The 26180-nt window shown below is 39.0% G+C and overlaps 1 protein-coding gene across 4 annotated transcripts in view; it reads right to left on the bottom strand.

Moving 5' to 3' along the window:
• BCKDHB (branched chain keto acid dehydrogenase E1 subunit beta) overlaps positions 1-26180 on the bottom strand; it is a 272429-nt gene that overhangs the window by 191100 nt on the left and 55149 nt on the right. For all 4 annotated transcript variants that reach the window (XM_067532623.1, XM_067532625.1, XM_067532626.1 and 1 more), the window contains one exon: positions 11674-11771. In XM_067532623.1, the coding sequence (XP_067388724.1) occupies positions 11674-11771 (98 nt within the window). The remainder of the gene's footprint in view (positions 1-11673; positions 11772-26180) is intronic.

Raw genomic sequence — 26180 nt, 5'->3', positions numbered from 1 at the left:
AAGGAATAACTCTCAAAAACAATCTACAACTACCATTCAGGGAAAATTTAAGACTGCGACTGCAGACAGATGCTTTTGTTCAACAGGAACATTTATCAAATTTCTGGCAAATAACAACCTTAAGTGAAGTGAATCAACATTACCATTTTAATATACTTTGCCATCCCCAGCATTTTTTTTTAGATCTGCAAATAGGCCACGACCAAAACTACAGAGTAATAATTTTTTATACTAGCAGAATAGGAAATCTTACTAAAAGCATGTCACACAGACAAAAAATAATACTAATTAGTGTACATACTACAATCGACAAAAAGATTTATGCAACAGATTATCAGGTGTACCCCTCCTGCTTTTAAAGTGTTGTCATATGAGCAGATTAGGAAGGATAAAAAACACTGCTGCATTCAAAACAAGAATATAGTGGCACTCTACAAATAAAATATCAAGTCTGCCTACTCATCTGCTAAAGCAATAAAAAATTTCAGTGCAACTTTGATCAGTGTCAAATCTTATATTATAACTATAATCAACAAGTATGAAAAAAGTCAAGTATCACCCCTCCAGCAGGAGGAGAATTACACTGAACAGGAATACAGCTAGTTTTGGTAAAGGAGAAAACAGAATATTCATTATCTAGTCACGCAATCCATTTAGCAGTATATTCTTCAGAGCTTCTTGAGATACATGTAAAACAGCCTGCACCTCCTTATACCCTTTTTACCAACAGTATTCCATTCATTGTATGATCACCCAGACAAAGAATAGGTCAACACTATAGTGGGGTAAAAGACAACACTGAATGCCATTATAATAAATCAACTTCTAACTTTTTGTCTACAAACCCTTTAATGTGTGTACAGCCTTTCATAAAAGAAACATTATAATAGCTAGCAAATATTCTGACTCTAGAAGTAACCACCATAGTACCTGTTGTGTCTTTTTTTGTGTATTTTGTATCTTGCCTAATTGCCTGGGTTGCCGTAGCAACAGAGCTTAGCTTGTTGCCATAGCAATAGAGTTAGACTAAAGCAATAAAGCAATAGAGTTAGACTAAGGATGCTCTCTGTGTTGCATCTCTCGGTGATCCTGTGCTGATTTCTCTCTCTGAATACAAGCAATTAAAAGGAATTCAATATAACAGTAGCACTGCCTGGGAACTCATTTTTTGCCTCCTATAAATCATTACCCACATAAAATGTTTGTTTGTGGGGTAGAAAAATAAAGAAAAATTGATTTCAAATTTAAATTTCTACAAACTCAAACCAGAAGGCTCCTAAAAATTTTGATTTGTGCAATGCACGTCTTCTGCTAACCAGTCAGCCAGCACATTAAATGGATAAATGAAAGTCAGATGCTGGCTGTCACCTTTTTAGACCCGTTTTCTTTAAGGACTAAGATGGTATTGAAAATGGCCCAGCAGGTTTGGTTATCATTCTCTTACCAACTCCATGAAAACGAGAAATCATTATAAACACTGCATTCTACATAACATGAGAACATACATAATCTGGACTGAATGTACAAAAGAGCAATCACATTCAAATTAATTTAGTTGGAGTGGAGGATAAAATAAAGAAGAATGTTAGACCAGTGAGTGAGAAAGATTTAGAGATTAGTTTCAAGATGGACTAGTTGGCCAAAACTCCATTGAATCAATGTATAATACAGAAAAGATGAGTCAATGTATAGAGCTACATGCATAAGACAATATTTGAATGGATAGGAATTGCCACGATGCTCATCACTACAGTAATAAAAGACTGTTCACTAACTTCAAGATCTCCCCACATGTTTCTGTGTAATTACGTCACATCTGTGAGTTAAAGGATTAAGAAGGATGGCATTTACTAGGATGAGAGACAAACAAACCCTATATGAGTGATTGGTGCTGTCAGGGGCCCAGTACAACCAAGTGGGTTGTAAAGAGGAATAAGCACATTAGACACTTTAAGCGTGATTCTTAATGTAAAATAAATATTTCCCAGAAACATGTTTGTTTAACTGTGTAGCCCTACTACAGTAAGCAACTGCTACTTAAACCAGATTAATAAAGATCGCACATAAGGTATTCATCTCAGTTATGGGATCCCAGTTTCCTGTGGTCCGTATATGGGGATGAACTGTTATTAAATATATTGAATATACTGAAGTTAAGATCACACAGTGAATCAGTGTGAAAGTTGTTAATAAACTCCAATCATCTAACTGGTCAATCCACTAGACTACAATTTATCCCAGTGCCAAAATATCCCTGGGGATGAGCTGGAAAGGGTACCTGTTTACAGTGGTAACAAATATCCTGTTTTGCTCATTTCTGTGGCAGGACCATCTTATGTGACCTTGCAGGAACAACTGAGTTCACTATCATTGTAACCTTACTCAAGGCCCAAGTGATCCTTGCCACAGATTGAAAATAAGCTCTCTAAAAGGTAGACAAAATCCAGGAGGGCAATCTTCAGAAGAAAAAGGCTGATGCCTATAAGTCTAATTGTGGAGGTAAAGAAAACAGAGAAGAAATGGTTACTTACCTTACAGTAACTGGATCTTCAAGATGTATTGTTCATATATACTCCACTGATGGTGTATATGCAGCCTAAGCACTCTAGTTCGGATTCTTTTTCTGAGACTATGTCTATGCTGCAATTGAAAACCAGAGGCTGACCTGTGCCAGCTGACTCAGGCACATGGGGCTCAGACTGCAGGGCTGTTCAACTGCAGTGTAGATGTTGGGGCTTATAAGATTCCAGAGTAGTGGGGAAGGATGGAGAGTCACAAAATATATATGAACACCAAACCTCAAAGAATCATAATTTCTGTAAGGTAAATAACCATTGCTTCTCCTTTGAATGCTTGTCCATACGTAGCCCACTAATGGTGACTCACAAGCAGTGACGTAATTTGATGGAGGTGGCTGCTAGGAGTCTAACAAAATAATGATTAAAATAGCCCCATCAAAATGAACAGCATACCTTGATGCTTCTATAATGGACTAATGCTGTGTAAAATGTATGGACTGAATTCTGTGTAGCTGCCCTACATATTTCTATACACTTCTCAAAGAAGTAATTGAAGTTGCTTGAGCCCTGGTAGATTTGGCTGTGACTCCTTCCAGAGGGTGTACATTGGCTAATTCATAGCATAGTCTAATGAAGCCTGTAATCCAATTAGAAAGTATGAATTGAAATATGTTGACTTTCATCCTTCCTGTATAAATGACAAACAATCTAGTGTATACGCTAAATGGCTTAATTCAGTCTAGATAGAATGGCAGCACTATGTGCATGAAGAGTATGTAGCTTAGCTTCCCCTTTACTCGCGTGTGACTTGGGGAAGAAAACAGTGAGATGAATCACTCGTTTGAGATGGAAAATCAGAAGCTATTTTGAGTAGAAACTTGGGCAGAAACTATCCTATAAGGCAGTCCTGTCATAAGAGCCTGAATATCTCCCACCTTTCTATTACTACCAGCAAAATCCTTGTTTTGATGAACAGATGAAAAATTAGCACATAGCTAAAGGCTGAAAAAGTGGTTCCATCAATCCCATTACTACAATGTTTAGCTCCGAAAGCTGTCCGATTAGGAGATAAACCCTGATGAGGCGCTTCAGGAATCTAGCTACTGTGGGATGAGAGAAAACTGAGTACCTTTGAATCAGAGGGCAATTAGCTGATTTGGCTGTTAAATTGACCATTAAGAAGAGATTAATTAGGTCCGAGAATGAAAACTACCTCAGCCAGGCTGATAGCATTATTATTTTAGCCAAGATCTGTTTACATTTTCTGATTACTCTTGAGATAAGAGGATTTGGAGGATAAGTGTATATCAGATCTGTAAACCAGTGAATCAGAAGTGCATATACTACAGAACCTTGGTCTTGACCTCCTCTAAAACAGAACTTGCAACATTTTCTTTGTTCATCGTTGGAAACAGCTCTATGGAGGATTGACCCCAATCAGCAAATATTTCTTGGATGATGGCATCCTTTACTGGCTATTAGTGATCACTTGTAAAAGTACCTGCTGAGGTAATAGGCCAGAACATTTTGTAGACCTGGTAAGTGGAAAGCTACTAGTTTTATGTTTGATACATCAGTTTCATGCATTCAGTTGACAAAGAGGAGTGAATCTTGCTCTTCCTTGTCAGTTTCTGTAAAACAGTGATGCAGTGTTGTTCACCAAAACCCAAACAGATGATTCTCTGAGAACTGGAAGGAATGTTATGCAAACAGGACAAATTGCTTGCAACTCCAGAATGTTTAAGTGCATCTGGTCTTGATTGCACATAATGAGAACAGAGGCCCTGAATCTGCAAGTGGTCCAGGTGAATCTGGGAGGCATCTGTTTCTAGGATTGTGGGTGATAACAGTGGAGAGAAGGGCATCTTAGGATCCTTCCATCAATTTAAAGATAATGGGAATTCCTGAGGAACCTGCATTTTTCCTCTGGTTATGTCTGATGTGCTGATATACTTACTTCAAAACCACTGCATGCAGTGAAGGTGAAGTCTGGCATACTGAGCTGCAGAGATGTAGGAAGCAGTGTGACCTAGAAGCCTGAGGCAAGCTCTCACTGTTTGAGAACGTGCCTTAGGTTGACTGACTAAATGTAGTATGTTGCTGAATCTTTCTTGAGGTAGGAAAGCCTTTGTTTTTGAGTCCAAAACTGCTCCTGTGAATTTTTATTCTTTCAGCAGAGACAAGAATCCATTTTTTCTCATTGACTCTGAGTCCTACTGATGCACAGAACTGAGGAGTCTGCTTAATAGAATCAAGTCAATGATCTATGGAACTGATATCCCACAGATGAGCCAGGCATCAAGGCACAGATAACTATAACGCTTCGCTTTCTCAATATAGCCTATACAGATGATGCTTGCTTGGATTTATACAGAAATGTGTTCATATCTATTTCCTAAAAACAGGCTGGACAATAGTCAAGTGAGGCCTGGTAAACTATAAGTAAAGTGAAGTGAAAAACTCAGAAGCAAATTAGAAATGTTAGGCCATAACCCTAGGTTACGTTGTAAACATATTATGATCCTCACTAGTTTTACAAGTGTTTTAGATAAAATGTTAATGTTTTGGAAAACACTACCTATACTGGTAGTTATTGGTGTGCTACTTATGCAGATGTTAAGACAATGCTTAATGTTAAATAGCCAATGGAAAGAATAAAATATTTAATTACGATAGCAGAAATATAGATAAGGAGAAAGGTGGATTTAATGATAATTAATTAAGGGGCATTATAATTATAATAGATTATTAAAAGGGTGGCATGCTAATTTTAGATTAGGTCTGACCATCCACTATCAAGGTACCTTTGGAGAAAGGATTATAACCATTCTCCTCATTTAGGTACTCAATACCCCTAAATGCATCTTATCACTGCATTATTACACCTTCTTGTTTGGTATCAGAAAACAGTAGGAGTAAAACCCTTCCCTCTGAATTCTGTTGGAACTTCTACTGTATTGAAAGCCAGAAGTGACTCAACTTGCAGCTGTAGCCTGTTCTTCTGAGGGGGGTCCTGGAAAAGGAATGATGTGCAGAATAGAAAGTGTTTGGAACTGACAATGGAGTATTCTAGTCCTATTACATCCAGAACTCACCAATCTGTCATTATTGTACTCCAAAGCCCATAAAAATGAAATTGATGATTGCCAGAAAGTTGGGGAAAAGTAACAAAATAACCCACTAGAAGCTGTACACAATTCCCAACTAACAAATCAAATTTGCTGCCTCAAGGACATAGCTGGATGCGCAGAAGATGCTGATGGTTTTCTCCTCTGGACCTCGGACGCTTTCTTGAAGGCTCAGAAGGTCTGTATTGAGAGTAATAAGATTGCCTAGAAGAAGACTGGGGCCTAGCTGGTTTCCTGTTTAAAGCAGGAGTATACATCTCCAAACATTTCAAGGTGACACAGGAGTGCTTTAAAGAATGCAAAGGTGCATCAGTCTTGGCAATTAATAAATTACATGCCTCAAAAGAAAGGTTCACTTCCTTAGGAATGCCAGAAGCTTCAAGCCAGGATAATCTTCTCATAGTTATCAGGATTGCCACACAGACCCGGCCATAGTATCTGATGCATCAAGAGCTGTGGGAAGTACTATTTGCTGCCTTCTGAAATTGAAGACGTAAAGTCTTCCCTGAGTCCTGCAGGATTTTATCAGCAAATTTGGAGGCGTTGTCATAGGTCAAATGGTCATGTTTCTCCAACAACACCTGGTATGTTACGATTCTCATCTGCTAGCTTGCGTATGAACAATTTTTAGGGCTCCCTGTCACATAGGGTTGATCTGGGAGGACCTTGTTGTTTATTTTTTCGTGGACTAATAAGATTGTGAGGAATACTGAAGCCAGATGTACATAAAATTGCAGATGATACTTTATGTCAATACTCTGCATGTTGGACTTGGAGCAACAGAGGCTGCCGTCTGCCAGAGAAATTTTGCAAGGGCCACAAGATCTTCATTAATGGGCATTGCTATATTACCTGGCATGGTGGTATGCAAGATGTCCGGGAGCTTGTGTGACATCTCCTGAACAACTTCTACCATGATCTCTAGCATGCCTGACCTCCTTGCATACTGAAAGCCTCATAGAGCCCAATAGGGCCACAGGTACTGAGAAGCATAAGGAGAAGGATACCATGGTGGTGCCATACCTAGGTAGGGTTCCTGTGAACTCTAGAACTAGAGTAATAGTAATGACCCTAGATTCCAAAGAAGACTATGGGTCTGGATTTAGATCCCACGGAATAAGAGGGAAATGGCTCTCTGTGGTTTTTCAGAAACTGAGAAAAAGGAGTACTCCTCCTTGAGCAGTGCAGCTGATGTAGCAGGGCTGTGAGGAAAACCTCAATCCAATCTCTGGTCAGTGCCACAGGTGTGCTTAATACCAACCAAAGTATGTGAAGCAGTCAATACTAAATGGGTTACCTTAGTGACCAAAAGCAATGGCAAGACCAGTAACAATGAGACAGATAGGCCTCTAGGTGCTGTACAAGTTCTTGGTACTGAAAAAAACAGTTACTAATCTTCTGTAACTGTTGTTCTTCGAGATGTGTTGCTCATATCCATTCCAAATAAGTCACATGCAGTCACCAGAAGGTTTTTCCCCTAGTGGTATCCGTAGGATATCCCTGATGGTGCTGTATATAGGCTGCTGACCTGCCGTCTCTTCAGTTCCTTCTTGCCGGCTGACTCCAACAGATGGGGTAGGTGAGTGGGTCTTGGAATGAACATGAGCAACACATCTTGAAGAACAGTTACAGAAGGTTAGTAATCGCTTTTTCTTCTTTGAGTGCTTGCTCATGTCGATTCCAAGTAGGTGACTCCCAAGCTGGTCCAATGGAGGAGGGGTCAAAGTTCAAAGCCCCGTAGATTGTAGTACAGCTCTGCTAAAGGCAACATCATCTCTGGCATGCTGTGTAATAGCGTAGTATCCAGCGAAGGTGTGAATAGATGACCAGTTGCTGTTCTGCAAATGTCCTGGATAAGGTCTTGGGCCAGGAATGCCATCGAAAATGCCTGTGTCCTTGTGGAATGAGCTGTCAGTGCAGGGGCAAGCACTCCCACCAAATCATAACCCATCCACGGATACACGATGTGATCCAAGAAGAAATTCTTTGAGAAGAAACAAGGAGACCTTTCATCCTATCTGCTACTACTATGAAGAGCTGTGCTGTTTTCCTGAATGACCTTGTCTTCTCAATATAGAAGGCCAAGGCCCACCTGACATCCAGAGAACGCAGCTTGCGCTCCTGACTATTGGCGTGTGGTTTCGGATAAAAGACCAGGAGAAATGTGTTCTTGTTTGTATTGAATTGGGATGCCTTTGGAAGGAAGGCTGGGAGAGGGCGAAGTTCAACCTTGTCCTTGAAGAAAGTTGTGCAAGGAGGCTCCGATGGAGAGCCTTGAGTTCGGACACTCTCCTGTCTGAAGTTATGGCCACCAGAAAAAGCTACCTTCCAGGATAGATAGAGGAGCAAGCATGTTGCTAGGGCCCAAAGGCAGTCCCATCAGCCTTGACAGCACGAGGTTAAGATCCCATTGTGGAATTGGCTAATGTACATGAGGATATAGCCTGTCTAGGCCCTTAAGGAAATGCCCGATCGTGGGGTTAGTAAAAACCAAACAGTCTGCAACCCTGGGTGAAAAGCCGAGATGGTAGCCAGGTGGACCCCACAACATCCCTCTGATGGGTTTTCCCTAGACATTTCAGACAAGATGAATGCAGATTGTTTCCTGACACAGGCTTTTTACAGGCCCCACACAAATTAAAGCCAGGGGATTGAGGCATGCCCCAGCCCCAGGGATGGGGAAAGGGGGAGAGGAAACCCCGATATTTAGGGTAGTTAGGACCCTGCTTAATCTATGAACTATTACTACTAAAGCTAAATCTCAACTATTTACAGGTACACAAGAAAAAATCCACTGGGGAAGAGCTTGAAAAACAAGAGAAGAGCGATGTTCCAGGGACTGTCACGGGTAGTAAGAGGCAGGGGGTCAGCAGCACCCTATATATGGCACCATGAGGGCACAACTCTAGGGGGCACTAGAACTGACCCTACAGATATCATTTGGGGAAAAACCTTTCAAGCAACTGTGCATGCGGTGCGCAAACAGCTACTTGGAATCAACATGAGTAAGCACTTGAAGAAGAAATTCTGGTATGCAAGATGGATGTTGAATGGCTTTGGTATCAGGGTAGTTGGTACCACCATGTCCTTCAATGCCACATGACTGTTACCAGGCAATTTTTTACACTCTAAAACTTGATGACTGAAGCCTGAGTAGGTTGCAGAAAGACCTTATCTGGGCCTTGCAGCACCCTTCCCCACAGCTAAATGTGGAGTTTTTGGCAGACCTTGCAAGCCTTGTACTCAATTAGATAGCATTTCTCCATCTGTCAGCCTGTGGCACCATAATTTTGTAATGTCACATTAGAATCACAGAACTAGAAGGGACCGCAATGGTCATCTACTCTAACCACCTGCCAAGATGTAGGATTTGTTGTGTCTAACTCATCCGAGATAGATGACTATCTGGCCTCCTTTTGAAAACCTTCAGTGAAGAAGCTTCCACAACCTCCCAAGGCAGTCTGTTTCTTTGTCCTATTGTTTTGACAGTTAGGAAGCTTTTCCTGAGATTTTATCTAAATCTGCTATGCTGTAGTTTGAACCCATTATCTCTTGTGCTGTCATCTGTGGCAAAAGAGAACAACTTTTCTCCATCTTTGCTACATCCTGTACATGGATAATGAACAATGAAGGAGGAAGTATCCTGTTGCATGGGCCAGTCTAAAAGAGCAAAAGTCCTGATCGAATATCATATACTATTTTAGGTTTAATGCTGTTCAGGTCTACAGTGCAGGAAAGAGGTGCTGTACAAATACCAAAAAGAATACTAGTTGTTTCTGGGCCTTGCTGTTCGCATCCAGAAGATAGTCAGATGCACTATGTTGCTGCTGTTGTGCGGATTTCTTGGGTTTTTTTGTTTTAATTCCAATAGCATCTCAAGATACAAACATCAAAGATCCACTATAATAGGCAGTGTACAAACACAAAGTAAGATAATCCCTGCCTTAAAGAGCTTGCAGTATAGATAAGCAAGACAGACAAAGGGTGGGAGAAAGGGCTACAGCATACAAGCAAAAGAATGGGAACTGAGGCACAGAGATATTAAACAGTTTGCCCATCATCAGACAGGCACCTGCAATAGAGCTGGGGACTGAATCCAGGTCTCCTGAGCCACAATCCACTGCATTAACTCTAAGACTATTTGTCATTATGTCCATCATGTCCAATTTCTAATCTTTATGGTCTCTGTCTGGTGCATGTATGGATTCTTAAGGATGTATTTCGCTAATTTCTTAAAGCTTGTATGTCCTGTATATGAAGCTAGAAGTGCAACTTAGCAATTTAAAATGTTAACAGATACATCAGAAACATTGAACAAAAAGGTGTTAAAAAAACAGACATCTGGAAAGGATAATTAAATTTTATGTAGGGTTTTTGTTTACTCTGAAACAAGATTATTAAGGATTATGTATAAACTGATATAATTCAAGGAAGAAAGATAAAACACCAAAGGTGCATTTTAAGGGTAAATCAATAGAAGTGTTGTAACAGGAGGAGAAGGAAATTAGCATGTAGTGTACTCTATAAACACCAAACGGATCAGCAGCTGGAATACAAAAAGCTTCCCCCCCCTCACATCGCACAGGGGAACTAATCATGTTTTCCTGACCTCTCAGTCTTCCCATATGTAAATGAGGATGCTTACATATTTCATCAGATGTTGTGAAGATTAGTTAATGCTCGTAAAGCACTCTGAACACGTAGAGCACTATAAAAGTGCTAAGTATTATTCATTATTATTATTCAGATCAAAGGAACCTCCAATCTATATTTGTATTGAATTTTGCAAGGCCCAAGACATTTGTTTCTCAAAAGAGATGCCACTCTGACAGTAGTAGAGTCCCGACATACTGTCAATGACCAGACTGCTCTCTACAATATTACATCTCAGTTAAACCTGGAATATTTATCACTCTAATCCTCAATTACTGTAGAGGACCTTTAAAGCCACTTTTATTTCTGATTTCACTGTATTGGGAATATTACCAACACATACTGCTTTAGATTTAATCTGAGTTGAACTGGGTTTTGACAGTTTTATGGGAGAAATTTTCAGCCAGATTCTCAGAAGGGAATATATTTCCCTCTCTCCAGGAAAAAACAGAGCACTCTTCTCCTGCTCTCCTGCTAGAGAGACAGTTGAACATGGTCAAAAGCATGAAGAAGGTGGTGGTCTTCTTTCAATGCAGTGTCACACAAAAGCTAGTAGATATTATAGTGGGTGCCAAGAAGATCAAAATGGCCTAAAAATACAAAACACTTTTACAGAGCTATGAAAATCATGGAATCCCCAAAGAAAACCAGATTGACCCAATACTATTCGTTAGTAATGGAATTTATGCCACTCTCTCCTAGAAGTAAGTGACATAAAGAGCATGAAAATAGTGACTGCCTATATACCCAGGTCTTCTCCAAGTGACAGCATACAAGATAATATTGATCAGAATACAAATTTTATATTCCAAGGCATGAATATCCTCTATAAAGAGCTCAGAGGTAAACATTTAAAAGCATTAAAAACTATTGCTCCCAAATGATCACATCAAACTGAGGAACTTTAATTAAACCCTGAAATCCATGCTTTATACTTGTGTGCTTGAGAGTATTATTTTATATCCTTCCCAAGATTTAAAATATTTTTCCACATCTTGAACTTTTACAAAGTTCACAGAATATCAGGGGCTTTGAATGTTGCACGCAGCCTTAGCAATTAATTACGAGAATTCCATGGATGTAGATTTCTTCATAGGAAAAGTTTGAGATCCTCTATAAAAACTGTTAAGAGCTATACCAAAAACATCTAAAAGGTGGCCAAAGAATGTTCAAAGAGGCTCACTAAGCAATGAAACAAGTGTACCAGCCAGGACAGAGTGTATTTTGTTTTAGCACTCAAACATCTATAATTTTATTTCAGTGTGCTACTTTAAACTGCTCGTTTCACTTTCATGCTCACAGTTAAATCCCGTTACTACATTCCTACAGCATGCAATAGGCCCCATGGCATATCTTAAACAAGACTTACTGACCTGAGTCCCCCAGGCAACCAGTGTAACATCGCTTCCCTCCTGAAGTACCTCCGCTTGAGACAGTGGAATGTAGTAAGGCTCTACAGGAACTTGTTCCACTAAATAAATAAAAGTTTATAAAGGAAGCAATAAAGATTAGATTCTTTTACTATGCGATATTTGACCAAGAAAATGTATTTTTCTGAAAATTAGAACAGCTAATCATTAATGTATTTATTAACACTGCATTGGAAACCATAGGCTCAAATTCATGTGGAGCTGTAACATCACTTACCCCAAACTGTGTGCCGGAGTACAAACTATGTTCGACAATGATATTCTGTTACTTGTTCATCGCAATGCTCTAGGTTTCATAACCAATAAACTAAAAAAATGCAGACCACTCATACACAGTAACAATGCTCTGATCATCACTAAATCAAAAGGTAGTATGTGAACAGAGTATACATGGTTGTGTGCTGTGATTAAAGGTTTTATCAGCATGATTTTGGAATGGCTGCCATTAATTCTAAGTGGTGAAATCACAAGCAACTTATGCATTTCATTCCTAGTGAGTGCCAATAAGGTCTCAATATCATACAACACTATAATGTATTCTGCACGTCACTGTCACGTGCATCCTTCATGTGACAGACTTTGCTTTCTTCCTTCCCCCTTCCAGTTCTATTCAGACTGGATCTCTGGGTTGCAGCTCCCATTTCCTAACCATGTTAACACAACAAACCCAACTTTATTTGGCACCAGCAAAAACTTTCCTCTAGGAGCCAGTGACTAGCAGCTAATTAAAATTGCACAAAACAAGTTTTTCAAAACGTGTATTGTTTATTCGCCCACAGGTACAAAGTGATCAGAGAAAAGAGTTAAAACAACAAAAGCTTATGTGGTCTTACCTAAACTTTATCCTGAGGAGATGCAGAAGAACATTCGTGGGGGCATGTGGTGGGGTCAGGCCCAGCCCCCATAGTGGGTAGAGAGGGAGCACAACACTTCCAACCCCATTCTGACCCCAGACCAGCTCAGACTCCAATCCTGTTCAGCCCCCAGTCCTCCTCCACCTCCTGGCCCGCCTCCGCCCTTACTCCCTCTCCAACCACAGAACAACTCTGACCCCAACCGCAGCTCCATTCTGCCCCCTGCTCCAGACCTTATTACCTCTCTGCCCCGAGATGAGCTCTGGCTCTAGCTTCAGCTCTTCCTCCATCCCCAGCTCCACTTTCAACCCAAACTCTGTTGCTGAGGAAGCCTTGGCTGTGCAGTAATGGAGGGGGAGACATGGACAGATTCAGTTACTGGTAATGGGGGTGCAACTGGAAAAGTTTAAGCATCACTGGTCTAGATGAAATTACTATAAGGTAGGTGCACAACAGGTTGAAAAACTATACTTGAAGAGTAATTATCAAAGGTTTGCTGTCACACTAGGAGACTATATCCAGTGAGGTCCCACAACTGTGTGTCCTGGGTTCAGTTCTATTCATCATTTTCATTAATGACTTGGAAAATGGAGTGGAAAGTACGCTTATAAATGTTGATGATGACACTGTCAAGTTGTCTGAATTGGCTCAGTAGTGTGAGTACCAACCTCAGAACAGACTGTTAAGAAACAGGGCACAAACCCCAAACTGTTTCTGAATTCAATACTTAGATTTCACCAACCAAATACTAAGTGTAAACTCCTCAGACACTAAAACTAGCTAACCCTGGAGTCACAACAAGTACTCTTGAGTACTCTGGTCTATCTTGCTGCCTCAGCAAGCTTGCCTCGCTGAGAGATGGTTCCTTATACCAAAAAATCACAGCAATATGCAGATTACTCCCAATCCCAAAGGTCAATTGCACTTTAGCTCTTTACACCAAAGACAATGCTTGTAACCAATCCTATAATAAAAAATCTAAAGATTTATTAACAAGGAAAAAGAAATGAGTTATTTACCAGGTTAAAGTAGGCAAACACACAAATGAGTTACAGTTTTAGGTTCCAAAAGGTGATAGAAGCAACTGATGACAAAGAAAAGCAGCCAGAACATGCATCATGTGACTCCAATCTAATGCTTGAAGATAGTCAGGTAATATCACAATCAGCACCACCACATTCAGAAGGTTTACAAGAAGTAGGAGAGAGTAGTGCTATACTATCTGATTCTTGTCTTTTCAAAGATCCAGGCTTGTGGCCTGAAAAGCCACAAAGTTTGTCACATGAAAAGAACGGTTAAGCCACCTACCTATCTTGTCTATTGAGTGTGAACTTGCGAGAGAAATTGACTTTGGGGAAATTCATGATTTTGCAATGAAAAAGGCCAGAAAAATAAAGCTTTAAAATTAATTGGCTTAATTATAAAATGTTTGCAGTCACATTGGTCTATTAATAAAAAATCAAGACATTGACACTAGGATTTAATACTTTTGTAATGATCAAAAAGTTACAAAATAGTCAGCAAACTTGTAGGACTCTCAGGCTGGGTGTTATGTTAAGCAAAAATAGCAAAGAAATGTAGAAGAATATGTAACAGCAATTTCAGAATTCAAACTTTTTTCATGGCTCATGAGATTGTATGTAAGGGATGAGGGATCATGGTATGTGTGTGGCAGGGGGCCCATGTTACAAGTTTGTACTGGGCCCGAAAAAATTATGCTTGGGCCCTGTCTACAGGAAGCCAGCATTTTACATTACTTCATGCTTCTTTCCTGTTTGATGACTTACAGAATATTACACTGCCAACACTTAATATCACCTTATAACATGAGATACAGATATTACATGGGGTACCAAAGTTACATCTCCATCCTACAGCATTTCCTAAAGTCTAAACACGGAACACATTTTTATTACTCTAATACCTATTTTAACAATACTAACAATACTAACACAGGTGAGCCAGACTGGCTCCAGCTACATACTTGTTAGTGTTCAGTTGAGGCCTAGAGGCCTTAGCATGAGCTGACACCTGGTCTTCCAGTGTCACAGACACTAAGCTGGAAGATGTTGCAAGCACTTTGGAGGACAGGAGTGGATTTCAAAATTACCTCAACACACTAGAGAATTGGTCTGAAATCAACAAGGTAAGATTCAATAAAGACAAGTGTAAAGTACTAAACTTAGGAGAGAAAAATCAAAGGCACAAATCCAAAATGGGGAACCAAGAGCTAGGCAGTAGCACTGATTAAAAGAATCTCTGGGTTAAAGTGGATCACAAATTGAATTTGAGCCAACAGTGTGATGCAGTTGTGAAAAAGGCTATAATTCTAGGGTGTATTAACAGGAGTATTGTATGCAAGACACAGGAGATAATTGTCATGCTCTGCTTGGCATTAGTGAAGCCATAGCTGGAGTATTCTGTCCTGTTTTGAGCAACACACTTTAGGAAAGATGTGGAGAAACTGGAGAGTCTTCAGACGGGAGCAACAAATATCATAAAAAGTTCAGGAAACATGACATATGAGGAAAGCTTAAAAAAAACTGAGTATGTTTAGACTAGAGAAAAGACAACTGGGAGTGCATGGGGGAGCCTGATAACAGTCTTCAAATATATTAAGGGCAGCTATAAAGAGGACTGTGATTAATTGTTCTCCATGTTCACTGAAGGTAGGACAAGAAGTAATCAGCTTAATCTGCAGCAAGGGAAATTTAGGTTAGATATTAGGAAAATCTAACTATAAGGATACTTAAGCAATAGAATAAGTTACCTAGGAAGGCCATGGAATCCCAGACATTGGAGGTTTTTAACAACAGACTAGACAAACACCTGTCAGGGATGTTCTAGGTATACTTGGTCCTGCCTCAGCACAGGCAGATGCACTAGGTCTCTCAAAGGCCCTTCTAGTCCTACATTTCTATGATTCTGTGTTTACACCTGAGAGCACTATGAAGCTTTCACCTGTTATTTGTTGATGCCCCAGTTCAGAAGATATAATATCATCATTCATTTAAAGTAGCGAGGATGCTTGAAAAGAGCCCTTCAAGAGAAACTGGACTATACAGTTATCTTTTAGTCACATACAGAATGTACCTACAATCCTTACTTTCAATTAGGGCCAAATTGAGTCCTCACATAAATGGAGCTGCATGTGCTTACTTGGGGGGAAACTTTGACCCTTAATTTATTTTAAAACACAGCATTGGATTTCTGAGACATTCAGGGTTTCAAAGCCTTTTGCATTATTCACTATTTAAGTGTCAAACACACTGCAAATTCTTCTGGTAAAACAGACATAAAAGTGCATTTTTGAGGGATCAAAAGTATTTTCCCAAGTTCTTGAAAATTCCCAGTTGGCTCATTAGCTTGAGTCAAAGAGATTTCTAAATAAATTGTAGCTTAAATTAACACAGGCAATGTCTCTCTCATTCTCTCTCTCTTTTTTTCCTCCCAATATATAAAAGCCTCAACCAATGACATCTGTGATCAGTTATAACCTTGGTGATGTAATTCATATTGACTGGGCATTTTCAAATCACAATTTCCAACCATACTACTTCAATGCTCTGTTATGTAACCTATTTTATCTAAATTTCATATATATCCTAGTTTTCTGCTATAGCACATATCAGACTTTTCACTGATTTTCTTTACTCAAGTCTCTTTTTCAAATATCCCTTTGCAGCTTTTTGCTCTGCACTCCATAGCACTGTGACGGTCTATACTATTACAACTTTTACAAGACTACAATAAATTTTGTACGAGATATGCCTTGTGAGATATCATTTAAAAATTCATAATCTGCTGAACATTATTGTCCTGGTAAAATATGTGTATCAACATTGCATGTAAAGTTATAGGATTCTACTATATCATATTGCTGCAATATGCTCCAAATTTAGAAAAGCAGGCGCAAACCAGTTTCTCAGAAACAAAAGACAGACCAACACCCAAGCCAAGTGTCAACAAGGTCAAATGGACTATCACCAAGTTAAGCAGTCATTCTTTGGCAGGAAGAAGAGTGTGAGCAAGAACTTTACATATTGGTAAAGACAGTTGAGGATTTCCATTCCCCAGACCTGCTGTCACCTATACCCTCGCTGGTGATATGCCTCAAAGGTGGGAGAAATAGTATCAGAATAGAGGATATCCACAACATCTCATCTGTCTCTTCCCCCATCTCTACTCATGGCAGCTGCAATGTTCAAAACACAGAGAAAGCATCATAGAACTGGGGGAGGGATGGTCCTGGTGGAAGGCTTTTCAGCCAGTACAGACTGCTGTGAGCATAAGGTGGGACAAACCTTTTTGCTTTGAAGCTTTCTTAGCCTGTTAAGTAACATATTAGTTTGGGTTTTATCTTTTATTTCTTTCGTAACCAATCCTGATTTTTATGCCTCATTACTTGTATCACTTAAAGTCTCTCTTTTCTTTCTGTAGTTGTTTTATCTTAACCAGTGTGTTTGGATTCAAGTGTGTGGAAAAGTCCATTTGAGATAACAAGGTTGGTGCATATCATTTTCCACTGATGAAATGATGGACTTTATATGAGCTTGCATTGTTCAGTAGTGTGTTGAGCAGTGCAAGATGCACATTTCTGGGGGAGAGTCTGGGACTAGAAAGCTTGGTGGTGTTGCTCTACAGTTTAATTCATGAGTGACTACCTAGTAGCACTCAATACTACATAACCCCAGGACAAGTTACATGCTAGAGACTGTGTGTTAACTGGCCTGGAGTGGTTGTTCTCACAGTAAAGCAGTGTAAGAGGTACTCTAAGACTGGAGAACTGAGGGGACACAGCTGTTCAACAGTCCAGATTGTACCCTGGGTAAATGTCACAAGTACTGAAGTAGAAATAACACATCCCAGTAACATGAACTTGAGATACCTTCTCATACAAGAGCTAAACAGTTCACATTTAAACAAGGAACATTTCTAAACACGTGCAGCATCTTCCCCCACCTCATCTTCAGGTACTAAAAGTTAAGAGACTGGGATACTTCAAAGAAGGAATTTTCCCAGCTGTGTGGTTACTATGCCATCTGTTTACGTCTACATTTATATAGCCATGAAAATGGAGAATAGCAGCAAGAGAAATACTGGTCTCTCTTCAGAGCTACCAATTATGCAACAAAGAAAATGGAGAGTCAGACTTCAACAATAGTGCATATGAAAACAGTGATCTATACCTTCACAGTACATTCAACACTGACCTAAACAAAAGACATTCATATTATTAAAGAAACAGAGTCTAAATCCATGTTATCAAAAGAGAGAATTTCAAGAGGTCAGAATCCACTTTTACTTCTCTTTAATTAAAAATGGAAGCAATAATGAAAATAAAACAAGCCTCTTAAAAGATTCCTACATGTAGAGAAGCTCTTTATAAAAATCATAGGCCCTCCTTACTTTTGTTCCAATATTTCTACCCTTAAAGTACAGTTATGGTCAAAAAGTAACTGAAAAAGATACCTTCCTACTGAATGGATCTGGTGGCAGGTGCTGTTTGTAGGTTCAAGAGCCTTATCTGGTGACATAAGTGAGAAAAATTAAGTTTTTACTACTTTTTTTTCTTGTGACCACTGCAAAACCAAACACAGCTATTGTAGGAGAGAGAGAGTTGATTTTTTTCCTCATGCATGCATCATGAGCAGAATAATTTAACTGCAGAACCTTTGTTACCGCAAAGGTTTGATACAAAGGTTCTGGTTTGGTACACAAACCAGAAAATGCATAGTGGATGTCACTTCTCCAATTCAATTAGCAAGTTCCTATTGGTGGAGGAAGCACATTCTTCCACCACCAGGCACCATGATCATCAATTGGAGTACAGCTTCACTGTCACCAAAGCCATGAAGAAAGATCTTCATGGCATCTCCAGTGGCATTTTCAAATTTCAAACAGGGAACCTTCAAAGGAACAAGGACCCACCTGTAAATTTCATCACCAACCTAACCAGACAGGGACCAAACTGTTCAACAACATTATCTGAATTAGCAACAAAGTGAAAATAAACAGCACTATTACTAAGCCTGCTTGGCAATCAATCAGTCATAATTAGATCAGCTTGTTATTAAACTCTGTCACTGTAGTGAATGATACTGGGCAATGAGAAAATGGAAATGGAAAAGGAAAAGAAGTTACATTGCCCATTCTTTTCAGAAGGATTTTATTGCTTTATCTGAACAGCACACTGTGAACTTGGTGTTTTTAGAGTCCACCTTACAGGAACAATTATCTTAGAATGTTGATATTTTCATAATTATTTTAAATAATAATGATATATGGACATCTTTCATGAGAAATGACGTAACTGTAACTGGAATTCTTCTAAAAGGACTCTGTATTTTCACACTCATGGGATGCACTGGCCAGGTGCAGCTTAGAGGGTGGAACTCTAACTCAGTTGTTCTCAACCGGGGGTATGCAGAGGTCTTCCAGGGGGTACATTAACTCATCAAGATATTTGCCTAATTTTACAACAGGCTACATAAAAAGCACTAGCAAAGTCAGTACAAACTGAAATTTCATACAATTACTTGCATACTGCCTTATACACTATACACTGAAATGCAAATACAATATTTATATTCCAATTGATTTATAATTATATAGCAAAAAAGAAAAAGTAAGCAATTTTTCAGTAATAGTAATTTTTGCAACACTTTTGTATTTTTGTGTCTGATTTTGTAAGTAAGTAATTTTTAAGTGAGGTAAAACTTGGGGTACGCAAGACAAATCAGACTCCTGTAAGAGGTACAGTAGTCTGGAAAGGTTGAGAACCACTGGGGTAGTAGGTTTGAGGAAAAAGCCAAAACCATCAGCATGTACTATATAGAATTATCTGCAACAAATAAAGCTACATAGTGCATCACATGGTTTTTTATGAGATGCCAGGGGAGCCATTTCTGTGTAGCTATGTACAGTCCTCCTCTTAGCAGTTTACTTTTTTTCCTTTAGTATCTTCATTAAAATATGTGTGATTTAACTGATGGTTTTATTTTCCACAGAATAGTGTTTGTATCTGAATTCTCAATGATCCCCTTCGCTGCAGGCTCATCCCCTAGATCTCTAATTGTTGTATGCTTTGGAACAGCCTTCGGTTACTACTTCATTCCAATGTTTAGAGATGATCCTCCATGTATCTAAAATATATAGATCTGACTGCAGCAGCTTCTTGTGCAGTTTACATTATATATACCTGGGATTTTTTCCCCCCAATGTGCATTACTTTGCCACTTACCAACAATGAATTTCATCTGCCATTTTGATGCCCAGTCCCCAAGCTTTGCACAATTCCTTTATAACTTCACATAGTCAGCTTTAGACTTAAGTATCCTGAGTAATTTTCTGTCATCTGCATTTCCACCTCACCGTTTCCTCCTTTTTCCAGATCATTTATGAATATGTTGAATAGCACAAGCCCCAGTACAGATTTTATTTACCTCTCCCTCAATAGTGAAAACTGACCATTTATTCTTATCCTTTGTTTCCTATCTTTTAACCAATTTGTGATCCATGACAGAATGTTCGCTCTTATCACATGACTGCTCACTTTGCTTAAAAGCCTTTGGGAAAGGACTTTGTCTGAAAGTCCAAGTACACTATATCACGTGGATCACCCTTTTCCACATACTTGATAACACTCTCAACAAACTCTATAGATTGGTGAGGCATGATTTGCCTTTACAAAAGCCGTGTTGACTCTTCACCAACATACTGTGTTCATCTACATGTCTGAAAATTCTGTTTTTTACTGTAGTTTCAAACAATTTGCTTGGGACTAAAGTCAGGCTTACAACTCTGTAATTGACAGGATTCCCTCTGGAGTCTTTTTTTTTTTTTTTAAATAGGCATTAAATTATCTATCTTCCAATAATCTGGTACAGAGGATGAATTAAAGTGATAAGTTATACCACAGGTAGTAATTCTGTAAATTCATTTTTGAGTTCCTTCAGAACTCTTGGGTGAATACCATCTGGTCCTGGTGACTTATTACTGTTTAATTTACCAATCTGTTCTAAAATCTCTATTGACACCTCAAGCTGGGACAGATTTGTCACCTAAAAAGAATGGTCCAGGTCTGGGAATCTCCATCACATCCTCTGCAGTGAAGACCGATGCAAAGAATATATTTAGCTTCTCCACAATGGCCTTGTCTTCCTTGAGTGCTCCTTGACCACCTTGATTGTCCAGTGGCCCGACGGACTGTTTGGCAGGCTTCCTGCTTTTTATGTACTTAAAAAAAAAATTTTGCTGTTAGTTTGTGTCTTTAGCCAGTTGCTCTTCAAATTTTTTTTTTTGGTCAGCCAAATTGACGTGCCCTAGTTTATGTTCTTTTCTATTTTCCTCAGAAGGATTTGACTTCCAGTTTTTAAAGGATGCCTTTTTGTCTCCAGTTGCCTCTCTTACTCTGCTGGTGGAATTTTTTGGTTTTTTTAAATTTCAGATGTATATTTAGTTTGAGTCTCCAATATGGAATTTTTATATAGTTTTCATGCAGCTTGCAGGCATTTCACCTTTGTGACTGTTCATTTTAATTTCCGTTTAACTTGCAGTTTGTCTAGTTTCATTTTTTGAAATCCAATGCTATTGTGGTGGGCTTCTTTAATATTTTCTCCCCACAAGGATGTTACATTTAATTTCATTATGATTGCTATTATCGAGTGGCTCAGCTATATTCACCTCTTGCAATATGGCATTACATTAGTTTATCCATTCTCTTCCACAGAATTGTACTGAACTAAATCAAACACTAAGCAATCATTCTCATCATACTGAATGTGAAAATAAAACATTTAAAACTTGAAATTTGTTCAAAAGATTTTACAAAGTAATCAAAAAACATTCTTAATTCTCTCAGAAAAATACATGAATTTTATGTAGTACCAATTTAAGTAAAAGTTATGAGGCTGCAAATATGCTGCATTTGTCTAAAAGGATCGTTTGAACACTTTAAAATAAAACACGCTTTTTCATCTCACCTGCCTTGTCACTATAACAACCATTGATGCAAGTCATTTATTTCTACATCACTGATGTCTCATATAGTGCAATTAAATGAAACTGAAAAGGTCAAAAGACATCAGAATAGGTTCGCCACAAGATGCCTAAACCTGATAATGCCAAGGTGACTCATTTTCTCCCTTGATTCATAATCATTGTGTGCTCTTGGCACCTCATAGACTGTTAACTATCTTTTAAAAACAAAAACCTCATCTCTTTTATTTGGACATTTTCTAAACAGCTCTGACATTTAGAGGTAAGTCACAATAGCACTTTCAATAACATTGTTTATACTACCATAAAATTACCATAAACCAAAAACCATTATTTTTAACCTCTGATCTTTTACTCATGTGGAGACTCTCTTATTTTTATAAATTCATAGATTCGAAGGCCAGATGGGATCATCGTAATCATCTAGTCTGACTTCCTATACAAGGCCATAGAACTTCCTCAAAATTATTCCTAGGAGAGATCTTTTAAATAAAACATCCAATCTGGATTTAAAAATTGCCACTGACGGAAAATCCAACACAACCTTTGATAAATTGTTCCAATGGTTAATTGTTAAAAATGTATATCTTATTTCCAGCCTGAATTTGTCTAGCTTCAACTTCAAGAGACCAGATCATGTTGTACCTTTCTCAGATAGATTGAAGAGCCCATTATGAAATATCTGCTCCCCGCATAGGTTCTTATAGACTGTAATCAAGTCACCCCTTAATCTTCTCTGTGCTATACTAAATAGATTGAGCTTTTTGAGTCTCATGGCTGTTCTCTGAACCTTCTCCAATTTATCGCCATCTTTTTTGAATTGTGGACAGCAGAAGTGGACACAGTACTCCACAACAGTCACGCCAGGACCAAATATAAAGATAAAATAACCTCTCTACTACTCAAGATTCCTCTGTTTACACATCTAAGAATTGCATTAGCCCTTTTGGCCATAACATCACTCTGGGAGCTCATGTTCAGCCAATTATCCACCATGACCCCAGATGTTTTTTTTTTTTAAGTTATTGATTTCCAGGTTAGAGTCCTATAAGCAAGGCCTATATTCTCTGTTCCTGGATATATACATTTACATGTAAGCATATTAAAACACATATTGTTTGCTTGTGCCCATCTTAACAAGTGATCCAGATCTAGGTCAAAGCTTTATCAGCAATGATTTTATGTTTTCTTCCAGATCATTAATAAAAGTGTTAATTAGCAGAATCAAGAAACAGACAGACGTGCATTCAATGATTCCCCATTGTGACGGGGTGTCCACTGCACACAGGATTGGAAGGGCTTAAGGTGGCCAGGTAAGCCTATTAACCCCACAGGCTGCACCTGGAGCGAGAGCCAGGGAGCAGGGAATTGACTTCAAGCAGGTTCAGTTGGCAACAGAGGGCTGCTGCTAGGAAAGGGCATTGGGAGTCAATTGCAATCCAATTGCAAAAATCAAAGCACAAGCCCCCAGATTCCCCATTCCCTTTTCTAACAACTACAGTTAAAGGTTGCATAGTTCAGGAGACATAAAAGTTTTATTCTAACCTTCTGCTTTCAGTCATTCAAAAAACTTTCACTTCTAGGATTGAAATACACCCAACTTGGTTCATGCCTAAAGACCAATTTTTCTGGGGAAATCTCAGCAAATACAGTTCATTCATTTCTAAGTAGGAAAAATGGGACAATGCACTTCAGCCATTACAAATAAAATTGTACAATTGTCTAATGAACAATTCTGTAGCTAGAGGTGGAAAACTGAAATTTGGCATGGCAATAACCTTCATAGAGAAGTTCCTCTGAGTGTTTTAGAGGAAAATAGTTATGATTTGACTAAGTTATGAGCCTCTGAAAACTGCATTATTTCAACATACTGTAGACTTTCTATGTATATTCTTGCTAAGTTCATGAAATGTGCAGCTAGGGAAGGTCATGCTGCACATCCAGTTAATACAGTTACACACCAACTCTGAGCTTTACAACATCTTGCAAGGTGAAAGACAAGGGCTTCTCTCCTCCCTTTCCCATGTCTCACAGGAAGCGTGCACCTCTATACTAAATACCAAGATACTGTCATCACAGAATGCTTTAGCATGAGAATTTTCTATACATATAAAACCTTACACATCAGCCGGACAGCTTTCTAGGGACATTGGTAGGAACCTCTCCTTTGTGAAAGCTTTATACAGAGGCACATAAAGTTTTAAAGAAAAATTGTTAGGAGGCTCCTGGTATAGAAAACATCACATACCAGTACAGAAAACCTTTAAGCCATCATATTTTCAGTGTCTGGGCTCTTTAGGCCAAATTCTGCTTGGCTACATACGTGTAAATCAGGAGTCACTCAAATAGCTGAAAACAGACTTCTACCCTACATGTATTTCTTTTATAAATGGTAAGGTAAGGTAAGGCAAGGCAAGGCTTACAGTGAGCAGAGTTGAGAGTTCCTCCAAACTCTGAAGGTAGACACCAAACTGATACACCTTAGTTGCTACAAAGGGCCATCACCAAAAACTGGGACACAATCCCTGGTCAGGGCTTTGGAAGGAAAGGAGTGGTCCTAAAAACAGAAGTATTCTGATTTGCTGTTCTATACAAGTGCAGATCTACTCAGCTGATCAATGTACAGCTACCACAGCTGCAGAGGGCAGTAAGCACAGAGCCAGAGTCAGCACCTATAAGCTAGGGAGCTAGGAGTCCTGATCAAAAGACCTCAGCTATCTTGGAACTAGTAATAAAGGGAAAGTGGTGCAAAGAAAAACGTAGAAGCAGCTAAAATATTGGGGCAAGGTGTAATGGGCAGCAGGAGACAAGCATCAGCAAAAGAGATGGGGAGAGTAGCTAAAACAAACTGGAAGAAAAGAAGATGTCTGCTAAAGTGAGAGGGGGTAGGTATACATCACATTCGTTGAGTCAGGCAAGGACAAGGTTAACTCAGGAAGGGATTAACTGCCCTGCTACCCTCATTTCCAACCACTCAGAGGAGCTGCTCCGCTAGCTGGCTGCAAAGAGAGAATTCCTGCCTGGACTCTCCTTAAATCAGGTACATAGACAAGAATGGGAAATACACTTCAAGGGGTATCTGAGGGAAGAAGGAAAGGTTTTCCCCTCTCTATTCTAGGGAGATCATAAAATCAGGAAGCTCCCCAACTAAGAGACATAAAAAACCTGTGCCCAATCCCCTCACACTCTCCATGACTGGAGAAATGCTTTTTAAAAGCCCTCCTGATGTTATTCTGAGTGAAGTCCTGGTCTCAGTGAAGTCAATGCAAAACCTCCCATTGACTTCAATGGGGCCAGAATTTTATCCCCTAAAGTTATCCTTTTACAAATGTAAGTATTTTTCTCTTAATTATCCTCCTGCTGATGCAACCCTAAAAATTCTTCTCCTTCCTGGTTTATGTAGGTTCATTACAATATAATCAGACACCTGAAGAAAAATGATAAAATTTACAAGGTGCACTTATACATGAGGGTGCAGAAGTACATTTTAAGATGCATCGTATTTGTGATGCAGTATGTAATGGGTTGATGTGTTATTAAATAACAGCTAATCACAGTGCATATGCACAACCTTCACTTGAGCATTTCCTGACTGCTGACAGCTTAACCAGATAGTTTAACATTCTCTTTCTGTATGGAAAATGTTATGTAAAGGGAACAGCTTCTCTAGCAGAAAACAATTGTGAAAATACTACTGCTGACAAGAAGCTGAAGACACTTTAATAAATAACTTCAGGTAAGGCAAGTTTGACATAGACAAAGCAGCTGCAGCAAATTACAAACATTTATCAATGTGACAGAAAATTCGGCTACATCTGCTGTCTCCTACAACAAAAGTTGTCAGCCAGTATACTTGGCAACCTCTCCCAATTAATTAAATAGAAATGATTGTCAAGAGCAACACATTAGAACTCTGCCACATTTTCTATACAAAAAAGTATATATTTTTACTTTTCAGGTCCTTCCGTAGGGTTAATTTGCAGTCCCCGGTTAAAACAAATGACACCATATAGGGGATATTAAAGCTCTTGGTATAGCAGCATTTTACAAAAGGGGTTTTGAGATTTCCTCTAAGTGATTTGAAATCTGGAAATTTTATCTTGTTGATAAAGCAAAGGGCTTAGCTGGGAACCCAGCTGCTGCTGCTACTACAACAACAGCATTGCAGCAGGTGACAAAATTGCACTCAGCAATTTTTATTTAAGAGGCATCCGTTATAAATTATCCATGTCTGTGTCATCTTGAGATTTGGCCACTGCACTGTACTCTACACAGAGGTACAGCTTTAAACCACCTGCAAATTGCAGCTAGCTCAGAATGCTGCAACCCGTTTTTTATGAGGTGTTTAATGCAGGGAGTTCATTACACCTGTGTTCCATGACTATCACTTGCTCCTGACAGAACCCAAACTGAAATTTAAAGAATTCATTTTGACCTAAATCATTTGGACCCCAGTTTTCTTAGACTTGTCCCTCTAGTTGTATGTTACCAGGATTGTTGACCACATGAGCTGTGCACATTGATATGTCCCTCCTTGTATAAACTGGAGGAGGATGGTGGCAAGGCATTCTCAGTAAGATGTCCTTCATTTTGGAA

Source organism: Emydura macquarii, unplaced genomic scaffold (assembly GCF_026122565.2).
Source record: "Emydura macquarii macquarii isolate MOO-44397 ecotype Brisbane River unplaced genomic scaffold, CSIRO-AGI_Emac_v2 contig_3295, whole genome shotgun sequence".
NCBI lineage: Eukaryota > Metazoa > Chordata > Testudines > Chelidae > Emydura > Emydura macquarii.
Note: the sequence above shows the minus strand (reverse complement) of the source record. Positions and strands in the feature narration are given on the sequence as shown.